The following is a 16,300-nucleotide window of genomic DNA, read 5'->3' as shown; positions in this document are numbered from 1 at the left end:
AAGAAAGAAGAGGTCGGACGTGACCTCGTGCGGTGCGGTAGCAAGGCTGGCGCGAGGGGCGCAGAAAAATAAAGAAAAAGTTAGTTGGTTTTAGGCTTCGGCGCTAGACGGACGTGTCGAGTCGTTTTTGTGGCATGGCGCCTCGCCTACTGTAACACGCACGCGCCGCGTAGTGTAAACGACGGACAGCCCAGCGCGCCCTCCCGGTGCGCGGATCGGTTTACACCCCGAGAGCAGGCGCGTCCGGGCGCCTCTGAAATAAACGCTTTTTGTTACCAGCAAGCCGTGTGGAGAGTCGCTTTCTTTCGTGCTCCTCGAGAACACGACATGGTGTCAGAAGTGGGATCCTTCTGCCGTCTCTTCTAGCCTCTGCTCTCGTCGTCCTCAACGGTCTCCAACGACCACGATGACGGACTCGGCTACGGCAGCTACGAACGCCGCGACAGGCTTCTCTTTAAAGCCTCCTCAGCCATTTACGTTTGATCAAGCCTCCGAGTGGCCTGCATGGATCCTCGAGTTCGACGACTACCGCTTTGCATCGGGTCTCGTCCATCAAGAGCGTGAAATGCAGGTACGAACTCTGCTCTACGTAATGGGTCGCCAAGCGAGACAAATTTTCAACACGTTCTCGCTCTCCACGGAAGACAGCAAAAACTTTGACCTTGTCAAGGCGAAGTTTGACTCGCACTTCGTCCAAGCGAGAAACGTCGTGTACGAGTCAGCGTGCTTCAATCGGCGGGAACAAGAGCCCTCCGAGACCGTCGACCAATACGTCACCGCCCTATACAACATGGCAGACAGGTGCGACTACGGTGACTTGCGGGATCGCCTCATCCGCGACCGCTTCGTACTGGGACTCCGCGACAAGAAGCTCTGCGAAGCCCTACAGATGGACGCTAACCTCACACTCGCCATGGCGCTCGCTAAGGCACGCCAAAAGGAGTCCGTGCACAAGCAGCAGCAGCAGCTCCTTCAGGCCTCCGGGGAACCGTCCTCTTTCAAGTCAGAGTACACCGGTCTCGACGCCGTCTCCCACAATCACCGCGGCAAAGGCAAGAACCTACCGCGACCGCATAACAACGCCACGAAATCAAACATTCAATCGTGCGGCTACTGCGGTGGAGCGCCTCATTCTCGTTCTCTGTGCCCAGCAAAGACTGAGAAGTGCTCGAAGTGCAACACAAGGGGACATTTCGCTCGTGTTTGCAGAAAAGTTCCGTCAAGAGACATCTCAACGCTCGAGCAAGGAACCTCAGCGATGTTTCTTGGGGCGGTAAACCAACCAGCCGACGCTCAGCACGACTCAAGGCTTGTCGAAGTCGACCTGAACGGCTATTCACTGATCGCAAAGATCGACACCGGTGCCCAAGTTTCTGTTGTCCCGGCTACGTTTGCTGGAATTCCTGAACATCTCCAGCCAGCAAGCGAAACCCTCTCAGGACCGAGCGGCAGGGCAATTCAGGTCGTCGGGAAATTTGACGCAACGATCACGTGGAGGTCGCGAAGGTCGAACCAAGTCGTCTACGTTGTGCAGCATCTGAAGCATCCCCTCCTTGGATTACCTGCCATCGAAAGCTTGGGATTAGTCAAGTTTCTGTGCGCCACGGAACGCGTTGAGGAACGATATCCTGAACTTTTCAACGGTCTGGGTCTGCTGCCGGGTGCGTACACAATTCGCCTCAATCCCGCGGCTGTGCCGTATTCCGTTACCGTGGCAAGGCGCATTCCTGTGCCCCTACGGAAAGCAGTCGAGCAGGAGATCATCAGCATGCAACAACAAGGAGTGATCCGCCCTGTAGAAGGCCCTACGGACTGGTGCGCCGGAATTGTTCCGGTAGTGAAACCCTCAGGAGGTGTCCGAATATGCGTGGACTTCACCCGCCTCAACTCTTCAGTCCTCAGGGAAAGATTTCCCCTCCCGTCAGTTGAACAGACGCTCGCTTTATTAGGTGAGGCAACCGTTTTCTCAAGACTAGATGCAAATTCAGGCTTTCACCAAATCCCTCTTTCCCCGGCATGCCAAGATCTGACAACATTCATTACGCCAGTTGGACGCTTTTGTTTCACGAGACTTCCATTCGGCATAACGTCAGCACCGGAGTATTTCCAAAAACGCATGTCCGAAATCCTGAGTGGACTAACAGGAGTCGTCAATCTCATGGACGACATTCTCGTCTTTGGCCGCGATCAAGCCGAGCACGACGGAAACCTTGACACGACTCTCAAGAAGCTTGCTTCCTCTGGAATCACCCTCAACCGCTCTAAATGCGCTTTCAGCGTGAAGGAGGTGACCTTCCTAGGCTGTGTCATCAGTAAAGGCATACGTCCCGACCCTAAAAAAGTCGAGGCTATCAAGTGTCTCCCGCCGCCTACAGACGTCGCCGGAGTCCGCCGGATCTTAGGGATGGTGAACCATCTGGCAAGGTTCCTGCCAAATTTGGCCGAAAGGACAGCCGCTCTCCGCGTTCTCCTCAAGAAAACGTCGGAGTGGACATGGGGCCCCGCTCAGGAGAAAGACTTCCAAAACATCAAGGACCTCATCTGTTCGGACCAGTGTTTGGCAAAATACCATCCGGAATATCCTACTACACTCTCAGCAGACGCATCAGCCTACGGATTGGGCGCAGTACTGCTACAAGTGCAACCGGATGGGAACAACCGCCCAGTCGCATTCGCCTCAAGATCCCTAACGCCCGCCGAAACGCGGTATGCTCAGATAGAAAAGGAAGCATTGGCTCTAACCTGGGGAGCCGAAAGGTTCGAAGAATACCTGCGTGGTCTCACGGCAACCTTTCAAACAGATCATCAACCTTTGATCACCCTCCTGGGAAAAGAGTCTCTCGATCTGCTGCCACCACGAAGTACGTCCCAGGAAAAAGTATTGCTACTGCTGACACTCTCTCGAGAGCACCAACTGCAAGCAGCTCGACAGCGGGAACTCTCACTTGTGATGAAGTGAGCGCCTACGTAGAGGGTGCACTCATGGGTCTACAAACTTCCGCCTTCGATCCAGTGAAGAAAGCTCAAAAAGAAGACGAGGTCTGCCAGCGTCTTTTGTGCTTTTGCCTCAACGGATGGCCGGAAAAACGCAACGTCCCAGCCCCCCTCTCTCCGTTTTCGCAGTACCGAACAAGTCTGTCTGAAAACGATGGCTACCTGCTGTACGGAACACGCCTAGTGATTCCTCATTCTCTGAGAAGCGAAATTCTCACTCGCCTACATGAGGGGCACCAAGGCATCGGGCGCTGCAGAGCAAGGGCAAGACAGTCTGTGTGGTGGCCAGGAATTTTATCGGAACTCCAGCGAATGGTTTCTAACTGTGAAACTTGCGCTATAAACCGACCGCAAAGAGCCGAGCCGCTTCTGCCGACAGTTACACCAGAGCTTCCATGGCAGATGGTGGGGATCGACTTATTCCAACTTCGGGGAAAGAACTACCTGATATGTGTGGACTATCGCTCACGGTACCCCGAGATTGCACTCCTGGCTTCCACCTCCGCAGACGTCGTCATTAACCACCTCAAAAGCATTTTCGCTCGTCATGGCATCCCTGTGACAGTGGTATCCGACAACGGCCCGCAGTTCTCGAGCTCGGCATTCGCAGAATTCGCTAAAGCATACGGCTTCAACCACACCACAAGCAGCCCTGTTCATCCGCAGGCCAACGGGGAAGCGGAACGCGCCGTTCAAACAGTGAAACATCTGCTCGAGAAAGCAGACGATCCGTACCTCGCCCTACTGGCCTACAGAGACACGCCGGGGCCGACAGGCTTCAGCCCGGCTAAACTGCTCATGGGACGCCAGCTACGCTCTCGAGTTCCTGCATTTCCTGCCCTCCTAGTTCCCGGAAACGTCGACAACAAACAAGTGACGAAAAGGGACCTCGAAGCAAAACAACGCCAGAGGCGAAACTTCAACCGTCGTCATGCGGCTAAGGACCTACCAGCTCTCTCTCCAAACACCCGTGTCTGGGTGCGAGACCTCAAATGCGAGGGGGAGATAACTCAACAAGCAGACACTCCCCGCTCCTACTGGGTCCAAACAGAGCGCGGACACGTGCGTCGCAACAGAAAGATGCTCGTCCCATTACCGGCCTCACAGAAGAAAGCGCAACCGCTTCCCTCCTCATTATTCTCCGACACTGACGACGAAGATTTCGAGCCGTCGACAGTCGCGGGACCGCTAGCTGCCCTCTACAATGGAGCTTCGTCCCAGCGAGGTGACCCGCTGCGAACCGACAGCAATAATTCACTGCCCAAGCCAGTCAACGATGCTGCAGCAGAGACATCGAGGGTTCCAGCAACAACCACCCGTTCCGGCCGCAGAGTGTTTGTGCCTGAACGTTACGGTGTAGTCACTTAAGAGAGGGAGATGTGGCATGGCGCCTCGCCTACTGTAACACGCACGCGCCGCGTAGTGTAAACGACGGACAGCCCAGCGCGCCCTCCCGGTGCGCGGATCGGTTTACACCCCGAGAGCAGGCGCGTCCGGGCGCCTCTGAAATAAACGCTTTTTGTTACCAGCAAGCCGTGTGGAGAGTCGCTTTCTTTCGTGCTCCTCGAGAACACGACAGTTTTCTTATGTGTGCTCCACAGGTTATTATCCTTGTGTGGATATCCTACCTAGGGTAAGACCTATTTGCTTATAGCGGCCATGTATGGCCGTCGTCTGCGTTTTCTTCGCGTCTCGTAGCGTCCCCTTGTTGGGCTCGGTGGTGGGCGGCTGGCATGGCTGCCGATCAATCAACTCATACCATGGGATCGCCGAACCCCTTTTCAACTGATCGCCCCCCGAAAAGGTGGCGCACCGATGTGAACAGTGAATTGCTCCTGAGAAAGAAACAGCCATCCCCAAATACCACGTCATCCACTCTGAAAACACCGACAGGAAAGCAAGAACCATTTTATTTCCCCGTTTTTAGTCTCCAGATGCCTCACTGAAGCCATAAGAGGAGGCTGCAAAGCCGCTTCTGATGCGCAGGCAACGGGGTCGCAGGCAACGGGGTGTTGCACGCATCGGTGTCACTTCCCCCTGTTGCGTAAGCACACTATGCAGGCCTTCAATGGAGAGCTGCATGTGGTTAAATTCGCTCTAGCGGGGTTGGCATTTCTCATTGACTCAGGCCAATACTCGCTAGAAAAGTATTCAAATAAGCACGGGAAAAGATGATTATGCTGCCTAGCTGTTCCGTGGCGAACCTCGCGCCCACGCAGGTTGTACTTACCGCTGGACGCCTTCCTGCGAAGACAAAACACGAGCAAGGATGGACACCGGCGGAACACAACTTCAAAAATATTTTTCTTGCTTAAACCAAAAAGTAATTTGATAAAACTTCCTCAGTCAGTAGACAACTAATGTTGCTAGTAAATACGCTATTTAGCATAATTTTACTAGGATCATCTCAATGTTAAATTTACGACTAAACATGTCCGAGTAAAACTTCCTGGCGATCAGTTAATACAAAATATTACATTTCACTGAACCTCGCGTTTTTATGAAAAAATCCCCATAAAAAACCTACGAAAGCGTAAACGTTCGTGAAACGTATTTTAAGTGAAAAGCCTACGACCGTTCTGTAGGGAAAATTTTGTCCTAGCCTAATTTAGAAAGAAGAGATTTTTTGAAAAGCCGTTTTATACGAGCCATAGTTTCGAGATTTCCGAAAAACGTCGCGTGCGGTATGCGGCACTGAAAATTTTTTTCGCCAAAAATATTTTGGCGGAAGACTTCTTGCTTTGGATAGACAGTCCTCGAATAGACCTAGATTTTTTTTTTTCATTCAAATGAAAAAATGAAAATGAAGCTGCATACATCGCCTTGTTTGTCTTTGAGCCAAATGAAATCATTCATGCCATGGCATCTAGTCCACCATACATCGCATGTTTGCCATGCACGCATGCATGCACAATCTAGTGTACACCATGCCAATGAAACGCATATTCTGGTATATAAATGCATGACCTGTCGTTTATGTTCATCACGCACTCGTGTCATGCCATACCAATTTTGGTATATATCACGTTAACAAAACGGCCGGAAGCGCACCATGACAGTGGCATGTAAATCAGACCGTACATGACATGCATAACATGATTCGCATGTTAAGACCTCTCATTTACGTTCGTCCTACAGTCACATCGCGCAATACGAATTTTGGTGTATATCAAAGGAGCAAAGTGGCCGCGAGTGCACCATGAGTAGAGCATGTAAATCATGCCATACATGACATGAATATTATGGTTTTTCATGTTACCACCTGTCACTAATGTTCATCATACAGTCAAATCGCGCAATACCAGTTTTGGTGTATATCAAGCTATCGAAACGGCCGCGAATGCACCATGAGCGTGGCATGTCAGTCACGACATACATGGCATGCATGTCATAGTTTTCATGTTACCACCTGTTATTCATGTTCTTCATACAGTCACATCGCGCAATACCAATTTTGGTGCATATCAACCTAGCGAAACGGCCACGAGTGCGCCATGAGAATGGCATGTAAATCATGACATACATAACCTGCATGTCATGATTTCCATGTTACCACCTCTCATTTACGTTCGTCATGCAGTCGCGTCGCGCAATACCAATTTTGGTGTGTCAAGCAAGCGAAACGGCACGAGTGCGTCATGAGCATGACATGTAAATCATGTCGTGCATGCCATGAATGTCATGATTTTCATGTTACCACGTCTCATTTACCGTCGTCATACAGTCGCTTCGCGCAATAGCAATTTTGGTGTACATCGAGCTAGCGAAGCGGCCGCGAATGCATCATGAGCGTGGCAATTAAATCATGACATACAGGACATGCATATCATGGTTTTCGTCTTACCAACTGTCATTCATGTTCTTCATACAGTCACATCGCGCAATACCAATTTTGGTGTATGTCAATCTACTGAAACCGCCGCTAGCGCATCATGAGCGTGGCATGTAAATCAGGTCGTACAACACTTGCATGCCATGATTTTTATGTTACCACGTCTCACTTACGTTCGTCATACAGTCGTGTCGCGTAACACCGGTGTATATCACGCAAGCGAAACGGACGCGAATGCACCCTGAGCGTGGCATGTAAATCATGACATACATGACATGCATGTCATGGTTTTCATTTTACCAACTGTCATTCATATTCTTCATACAGTCACATCGCGCAATACCAATTTTGGTGTATATCAATGTACTGAAACTGCCGCTAGCGCATCATGAGCGTGGCATGTAAATCAGGTCGTACATGACTTGCATGTCATGATTTTCATGTTACCACGTCTCACTTACGTTCGTCATACAGTCGTATCGCATAACACCAATTTTGGTGTATATCACGCAAGCGAAACGGACGCGAATGCACCATGAGCGTGGCATGTAAATCATGACATACATGTCATGGATGTCACGGTTTTCGTGCAACCACCTGTTATTCATGTTCTTCATAAAGTCACATCGCACAATAACAATTTTGGTGTATATCAATCTAGCGAAACGGCCGCGAGTGCGCCATGAGCGTGGCATGTAAATCATGTCATACATGACATGCATATCATGATTTTCATGTTACCACGTGTCTGTTATGTTCGTCATACAGAAATGTCTCGTCATACCAGTTTTCATATGTATCCCTTCATTTAAACGACCGCGAGCACCCCGAGAACATGTCATGTAAATCATGCTGCACATGACATGCGCGTCATGATTTGCATGTTAGGACTTGTCATTATGTTCGTCATGAACTCTTGTCACGCCGTACCAATTTTGGTATATATGAAATTAACGGAACGGCCGCAAGAGCCCAAAGGCCGTGGAATGTAAATCATGCTGTTCATGACATGCGTGTCATGATTTTCATGATATGACCTGTCATTTATGTTCGTCATAAGGCCATGTTATGACACATCAATTTTGGTATACATCCGATTAACGGAACGGCCAGGGAGCCCAAAGGCCGTGGAATGTAAATCATGCTGTTAATGACATGCGTGTCATGTTTTTCATGATATGACCTGTCATTTATGTTCGTAATAAGGCCATGTTATGACACACCAATTTTGGTATACATCCGATTAACGGAACGGCCAGGGAGCCCAAAGGCCGTGGAATGTAAATCATGTTGTTAATGACATGCGTGTCATGTTTTTCATGATATGACCTGTCATTTATGTTCGTAATAAGGCCATGTTATGACACACCAATTTTGATATACATCCGATTAACGAAATGGCCAGGGAGCCCAAAGGCCGTGGAATGTAAATCATGCTGTTAATGACATGCGTGTCATGTTTTTCATGATATGACCTGTCATTTGTGTTCGTAATAAGGCCATGTTATGACACACCAATTTTGGTATACATCCGATTAACGGAACGGCCAGGGAGCCCAAAGGCAGTGGAATGTAAATCATGCTGTTAATGACATGCGTGTCATGTTTTTCATGATATGACCTGTCATTTATGTTCGTAATAAGGCCATGTTATGACACACCAATTTTGGTATACATCCGATTAACGAAACGGCCAGGAGAGCACAAAGTCGTAGGCGGCTAGATAGATAGATAGATAGATAGATAGATAGATAGATAGATAGATAGATAGATAGATAGATAGATAGATAGATAGATAGATAGATAGATAGATAGATAGATAGATAGATAGATACGCTCAAAGTCGCAGAAGTTCGCTAAGAAATGCTTCGCATTTAAAACATTAACAGCCTGACTGGCAACATAACATACATTGCTATCTCCAGAACACAATGTCTAGGCTAGCACAATGCACATCACAACACAAGCAAATATCACGGCACAATGAAAGTAATGACTAGATGTTATCATGAAGAAATATGAGTTGCTCCACATGATCAGGCAGCAGGCGCTCCCTTCTAACAGAGACAACCTCCTCCCCCCCCCCCTGCCACTGAAAAGGCACGCTCGCTTGGAACAGAAGTGGCTGGTATAGGGAGGTACATGGGGCAAAGCTTTGCCAGACTGGGGTATCTGAAGGTGCCTACAGTCCGCCACCAGTCACATGGGTCACTGTCTTTCTTCAGAAGTGGTCCCGCATAGTGAACGAGTGGTAGTGCGGCACGTTACGGCCGCATAATATTGAAAATGTACGGTTACATGATCGCCAACAGGGCTGCACGTCGGAGATGCACCAGCAATAAATCATACGTATTGGGGCGCTCGTCGCAGGCAGATATCGTGCCTCTGTGTACTTACGATGTTTATCGCTCCTCTCGGCAACGTTTTTAGCTATACGAACGCAGCAGAAATGTGGAAGACGAGTTATTTTCTGCATGATAATCGAATCGCATATTCAAATTTTTTCGAATATTCGAAGTTATCGATTATTCGAAACTTTTCGAATACACGATTTTCGAATCGAATACGAATATTTCGAATGTAATATTCGACGAATTTCGCACACCCCTAATTCCAAGCCATTACAACGGGATCAGCCATAATTCTCCATTGTCATCAGCCACAGTATCAACAAAGTGCACATGCAAAATGATGAATGATGGCATAGTGCGTGCTACCCTTCTTCACAAAAATTGTGATTTATAGCATAGTGGGTACCTTGCAAGTGTGCTTGTGGTAGTTGCCCAAGAGAATCGACAGCGGGCCCTAGAAAGTCCTCTCTTCCAGCATTCGCTGTGACTGTTGCTTTCTTTATTTTTTTGCATCTAGATATGGTGCACAAAATGAGACTGAAGGAAAACCTCCGGCCTTGGAGGAACACATAAGCTCAGCATTTACCACGGTGCAATAAGCCAATGTGCGCGCGTAGAAGGATCACGCCAGCAGTGGAAGCCAGAGCGCTGTCCTGGCTCGGCAGAGCCAGTTCAGCATCCGCTAAACGCCTAACTTTTATTTATTTATTTATTTATTTATTTATTTATTTATTTATTTATTTATTTATTTATTTATTTATTTATTTAAAAGATACTGCAGGCCCGTCTTGGGCCCTAGCAGGAGGGGCAAAAGCGTACTCGTAAAGGCAATACATAGACACATTTACGCACAGTGCATTGAAAGGAAAAACAAACACAAAAGACAGTGTCTAATTTGTACAGCAAAGCACGCAAGTAATAACACCTTGAACATCTCAAAAAGTATTTTTGCTAAAAAGTTTTTTTTGCTCAAAAAGTTTTTTTGCTCAAGAAGTTTTGCTCAAAAAGTTTTTTTTTGCTAATTAACTACAATTCACTGATTTCGTTTCAGTACATTGTGACCTTCCTTTTTTTATAAGGAGCGAAAATTGAGCGAGTTGGATTACGTTCATCATTCACAGCACAGAAAACAAGCAAAAAAAAAAGGAGCGCAGACAACACGAGCGCCGGTAATGCACGTGATCATTTCTCGATAATATTGGTTAGTCCGATTCATTACCGATGCCCCAGAGTGGGTCCGCACCAGGTCACTGAGGAACCAACCGACATTAATATAATAAAGAAACTATTGTAAATATACATGTTTCCTCCCCGTTACCCCGTAGTGGACATGTTCAAGGGATAAGGAACTGAAAGCAGTGGGGATTTTTACTATCAATAATGAGGTTTTTCTAACCTATTTATTTTTAAATATGTTTATTTTTAAAGGTATTTGCTTTCTAAAACAAGGCAACCGTCCGATAGTTGGCAGATCCCCTCGGGTGGGGTGCGTCAACTGACTTACGAATAACCCGCCAACCAACCATCGGAACGGCCGGCGGTAATCACCATGCCTATCGTGTGGTTGACTGGTCACGGGGGCATGCAGCTGATACGCGGGCATCGGCTCAAACGGCACCGACGTTTTAGAAGAAGTAGCAGCACCAGCAACGCTTGCTCGCTTCGACTGTGGCCCGGCCGGCGTAAAAAAAGCAGCGAAGCCATCGAAGCAGCTGAGTTGAACGACGCGGTCTGCGAATTTAGCAGCCATACATAACCGTCAACGCCGTTCGGTTCCAGCATCATGACTAGCAGCCCGGCCCCACGTCGAAAAGGTAGGTTTACTGCACGACACTTGGGTATACAAGCTAGCCGTCGCCAGCCCATTTTACTAGACCGCCCCCGATACTTTTCTACTAGATGGCTATTAATTCGTCCTGTTTGAGATCCTGAAAAAAAAAAAAAGTCGCCCGCATCTTCCCACGGGGGGAGCTCGAGTAAATGCATCGCAGAGTGGTGGGGGTATCGCGTGAATGTTGCGTTATTGGGTATGGTTTGGGAATGCTTAATTGTTACACGATGCGCACACCAAGTACGACTTGAACGGCTCCAGCGTGCACGAAGTTCCGGGTCCGCAGCTCGCTTCAAACGCTTGCGTTCAGCGTCGTATGCTCGTCTCTTCGCAGCCTTGTCTTCTGCGTTGCTTGCTGTTGACGCTGACGACGGTGAGGATGGGGTAACGTTGCCTTCAACCATAGAGTTTCGTACAATACTTACTAGAGGGAACTCTGGCGCTAGTGTCTATGGGAGCTGCAACGCATGACGCTTCAGCCAGCATGGGAATGATGGGTAGTACACAAATTTGTCTAAACTTCGTACTTTCGGCTCCGTCTGGCTCCGCGTCGGCTGCATCCGCTTTGTCGCAAAACGAAGTTCAGCAAAAGTCAGCAGTTTCAATTCGCCACTTTAACTTCTTTAGGTTCAGCAATTCAAACCTGGTCACGAAGTTCACAACGGTCTGTTCTTTTATCCAAAACAAAATCCAAAACACACAATAAACAAAGCCACAAGTACGTTTGAAGCCGCAAGCACGAAGACTAGGCAAATTTGTGTACTACCCATCATTCCCATGGTAGCTGAACGATCGCAGCGCCAGAGTCCCCTCTAGTTAATTTTAGGAAACTCTATGCCTTCAACGAGTGGTGGGACGCTGATTGAAGGTACTGTTGCTTCCATCGCATCTACTCGAGTCGAGCAAAGCGTCAAGTCAAGCGAAAGCCAAGTAACGACGCCCTTGACTGAATTCCGAACGCGCGCTCTGCCGCTTATTTACACACCGCCCGCGTTCGAGGGAGAGGAGGGAGGAGGAGAGGGAGGGAGAGGCCTGCCGGCACGAGACGAGCCGAGCATACGCAGTGGGGGTGTGGACGGCGCCGCCGACGCCGCAGGTGCGACTAAGAAATGCTCCGCATTTAAAAAGATGTGAGTGCGCGGTGGATGCAGACCACGGTGTAAGGTAGAGTAGATATCTTACACCGTGATGCAGACAAAGGGAATCCTAGTGCCTTTAGTCGCTTCAAGAAAGCACTCTACGGTAAACATTTTCGGTCACATTGAATAGTAACGGCGCGTAGACCGATAGCTTCCATAAAAACACGCGCATGCTGCCTAAAGCCATGCACGTGGTGAGTCGCTAGCTGCATGCGCTTAAAGATCCCGTAAAACCCTTCGCTTTAGAAGTAAACGTGTGTAGGCGTGTAGGTTAGGATTCTCTCGGTGGATTTCATGCGCGGTGGTCGCGTCGTCCGCGATGCCGAGTCTTCTCGGCCTCTCACCGATCGTCGTGCCGCTGCGAACGGTTGCGTCGTCCGCTACGCCCAGCACCTCTCTCGGATTGAGTTTCGACTCTCTGTGATGTCCGTGCCTCTGGCCGATCGTCGTGCCGTGACGGTTCCCACGTCAGCCAAGCCGAGCACCTCTCACCGATTAAGGCTCGCCTTTCCGTGATGTCCTCGTGCTCCTGCTCATCGTGCCCCGTCCATGAACTTCACTGACAGGATCCCCCCACTCCTACTCTTTCCTTCACTCTTTAATCCCTCCTTATCCATCCCCTGAGAGCTACTGCTGAGGTGTCATCCCCTGAAATAGACAATTGCGGGGCTCTCAATTTTCTTCACTTCCTGTTTTTTTATTACTTCAAGAATCACTCCCCCCGTGTAGGTTACGAGTAGTGGTTACATAAAATTATTAGCGCTATGTACTTATCCCTACAGTACGATCACTGTTCGGCGGGTGTGGACTGAACTGCATTCGCGCCGCAGTTTTAATTTTGTTACGTGCAAGGCTTCCACTACTTTTGTTTTTATTGCGATAGCAATTATATGGACACTTTCGACGGGCTATTTCCGTCGCCGTCAAGTTTTGTATAACGTCGAAATCAATAACATCCACCCGCGCATCGTATGTTCTACCCGCGGATAAAAGCGCGCGAGCCGGTGTGACGATCCCGGCTGAAGCAGAGTTGAAACGAGCCGGCCCATCTCAGTCGCAAGCAGGGCGCACGCGATAACATCAGCCCGCGTTCGAGGGCTGCCGTCGGTTGCTGCACAAGCACAGAGAAAGCGCCCCGCCCATCTTGAAGGAGCATGAAGAGACGCCGGGGGAGGGGAAGGCAATGTCGCTCGAGCGGCAACTGTGAACTTAGATTATAAGGGCGCGGTCACGATCCCTGGCACGCGCGCTATGTCGGCAAGCATCAGCGAACGGCTCGTATAGGCTCCCCAAGCATCGCCTAGTGGCGCTGCTGCTCTTGACAGGCAGCGCCATCTCTGGCATAAAAATACAAACTGGCTGCAAGCAACGCGCGTTTTCCCTTCTCTCCAATGCGCTGCCGCTCGCTTTCGTGCACGTGCAGAGCTCTCGCGGTGCACTTGCGGTGCCTCACAATGTATGGCTTGCAGTGCGGATTCAAAAGGATCTTCAAGCTTAAAGGAGTACTGACATGAATTTAAAAATTTTCCGGGTTGTTGCTCTAAATGAAAGCACGGGTGTCGAGAACCCGAAAAAGAGTGTCGTGGTGCCTGGGGATGCATTGCATATATTTTTAATACCGCTTCTTTCAACCAGCAGTTTCGGTTTCGAGAGGGCGGCTTCATAGTGACGTGTCAAGTCTGCCCGTGACGTCGCGGGCAGACTGCAACCCCACGAAATATGCACCTGCTGTCCTTTGCTGTCAGTCGAACGTGGTTCATGATGAGTGAACTGTCGTCCAGTGCCTCCGACAGCGATTTCTGTGATTTAGGCTGCATGCAGAACCCAGACTTCGCAAACCGAGTGAGCTGACTTGAAACGTCATAGGGCTCTCCATGCGGTGAAGCTGCCTTGCAGATGCTGGGAGATGAAAACTTTAAAATCAAACTTAAATATTTATACGTGTTTCCCGCATGCGGTGTGGGGAGAGCGTTAACACTACATGCCAAGGAAACCAAAAACGTCCGTTTTGCTGCACTTCAAAATCGTGTCAGTACGCCTTTAAGATCAAGATCAAGGATCTTGAGCGTCTGTCCTGTCAAGTTCTTCGCTTCTGTTCCTGCTGTTTTCCGCTCATACAATCTACAATATTCAAGCTTGACTGGCACTTCCGAAAAGCGAAATTGATAAAAGGACTCGTCAATTGATAAAAGGCTCGTCAATCACGTTTATGGTGAAGAGCAGACGATCGACGACAACGACGCCCGACTCAAAGCGAAATGCATTTGCCAAGTCGCGATTACACCGTTAGGACGTATACCTCGTGCTAAGTCTCATTCTATCATCATTATATCATGTTAAACATGCGTAATAGTCCACATGCACTCCGAAATGAAGCCGGGCACGCTATCGATGTTCTGCGGTGTGGACTACGAATCATGTGATTTTTGCTTTGATATGGCATGCTTGCAGTAGCAGCCGTGTGCTTTCGTGAACAAACGTTTGCGGCGTGCGAAAAAAAGGAAATTATACGGCCATGGCACTGTTTCCTGAGAAGCTTAAAGTCAAGTCCTCCGTGCCGCTGGAGAATCACTCGCCGATTAAGACGCGAGGCAGCTCGCTGAGCTTTAACCACTGTGAAGCAAGATGAACTGCTCGCCTCGTTCTTTCGGCTCTCGCGTCATGCTTGCACTCTATTTTTATGAGGATATCGACTTGACAGGCGCGTAAAACCTGCTGCGCGAACGCGGCTAGAAAATCACACTAAGTCAAAAGGTGGATATTTCAAGGTTGCAATTCCGAAGCATGTATTAAGTGCCAGTTATATTTAGCGGCTTAGATCTATAATACCCTAATGAAGTTACAAAAACAAAACAAACCTGCAGAACGATGTCAAAGCTTGCTGAAAATTCACAGACGTCCGTTCCGGCGTGATAAAGCAGCCTTCCCCAAGCGTGAATTGCAGGCGACGAACTTCTGACAATGTGCCGAGTTCAGTTGAATTCAACCAACTGCGCAACGCTAACGGATAACGCGAGTGTGAACGTTCAACAACGACGGGTAGGTCTCACGAACACGAGGAATCAAAACACATAGTTGTTTCACTTACAACCGTAACTGGACTTTCATAATGCGAGAAGACAGCGAGTAATCATTACTGTAGTCGTTGCGTGCACGCGCCGAGTTACGTACTGATTCATGTAGTCGAAGCGAACGAAAGCGGTGAACTCGGACAGCCAAAATAGAAGGCGAGACAGTGCTGTCAGCTATCCACGCTTGCCGCCTTTATTTCTCGTGCGACATGCCCGAGAACCGATACAGTTTCACACGTGAATCGTGTGCCTTTGTCTGCACTGTTGTGGCAGGCCACAACACCGCAGTACTTTGGACCTCGCTAGCGCTTCCGCGGGGTCGCTTCTGCCAACGTGGAAATGCAACTTCGCGCAGCAAGCCTCTCGTTTCAGCGTGCCAAGCTGTCGGCACGGCGCCTCAGTTCCCCGCACCGACTGAGCAACTCGCGCGCGCGCGTGTTCCCGCTGCCGACAAACAGGCTGAGTCGGCTGCGCTTGCACCCAGTTGCGCCAGAGCTTCTCTCCTAGAGTGCCTCGATGCGCGCGGAGGCGAACGAGCGCATCGAGGCACTCTATTCGATGGATGGATGGATGCTATGAGCGTCCCCCTTTAAAACGCGGGCGGTGACATGTTGCGTGCCACAGTGCACGAACCATTCTAGGAATGGTTGGAAGATGTTTTCTTTCCCAAGGGATCCTAAAGAAGACTTTTATGGACAGTGAGGATAAAGCGTGACAAGTGGCAGCCGACGAATGCCTCTCGTGTGTTGAGTATTGCAAGCTTTGTTGCTGTTTCCATACCTTTCCTTTGCTACGTCCTTTTGGGACGATTTCTGAAACGGCGTATATGTTACTAGTAACGCAGTCACAGAATAGACTATTGTAATTATGTGTGTGCCGTGGTTTTGAGTGCGAGTTGGTGCCTCTTCAGCGCGCATTGTCGCACTTGCCACCAACACGATCGAACGTTGAGCGAACTTAATGCCAAATGGTTTTATCGCGTTTGAACCATTCGCATAAATTTGTGCGCTTTTCGGGGTGTGCTTGTCCCAAAACGTGCTTCATTGTCGCGAGCATCTCCGTCTTTTTTTTTTATGCACGAA

The 16,300-nt window shown here is 49.2% G+C and overlaps 1 protein-coding gene across 1 annotated transcript; it reads left to right on the top strand.

Moving 5' to 3' along the window:
* Positions 1-406: 406 nt before the first annotated feature.
* On the top strand, positions 407-4,362 carry LOC119382155 (uncharacterized protein K02A2.6). Its single transcript, XM_037649883.1, has 2 exons — positions 407-2,861; positions 3,560-4,362. The coding sequence occupies exons 1-2, from the start codon at positions 407-409 to the stop codon at positions 4,360-4,362; spliced, it is 3,258 nt and encodes a 1,085-aa protein (XP_037505811.1).
* Positions 4,363-16,300: the final 11,938 nt, after the last annotated feature.

The sequence above is a fragment of the Rhipicephalus sanguineus genome, chromosome 2, assembly GCF_013339695.2.
Source record: "Rhipicephalus sanguineus isolate Rsan-2018 chromosome 2, BIME_Rsan_1.4, whole genome shotgun sequence".
Classification (NCBI taxonomy): domain Eukaryota; kingdom Metazoa; phylum Arthropoda; class Arachnida; order Ixodida; family Ixodidae; genus Rhipicephalus; species Rhipicephalus sanguineus.
Note: the sequence above shows the minus strand (reverse complement) of the source record. Positions and strands in the feature narration are given on the sequence as shown.

What these genes read in the sequence shown, in the direction of transcription:
- LOC119382155 (XM_037649883.1), top strand. Translation starts at nt 407, where the DNA reads ATGACGGACTCGGCTACGGCAGCTACGAACGCCGCGACAGGCTTCTCT. An exon ending in CGATCTGCTGCCACCACGAA is followed by an intron (nt 2,862 to 3,559) that starts GTACGTCCCAGG and finishes TCCCTGTGACAG; the next exon opens with TGGTATCCGACAACGGCCCG.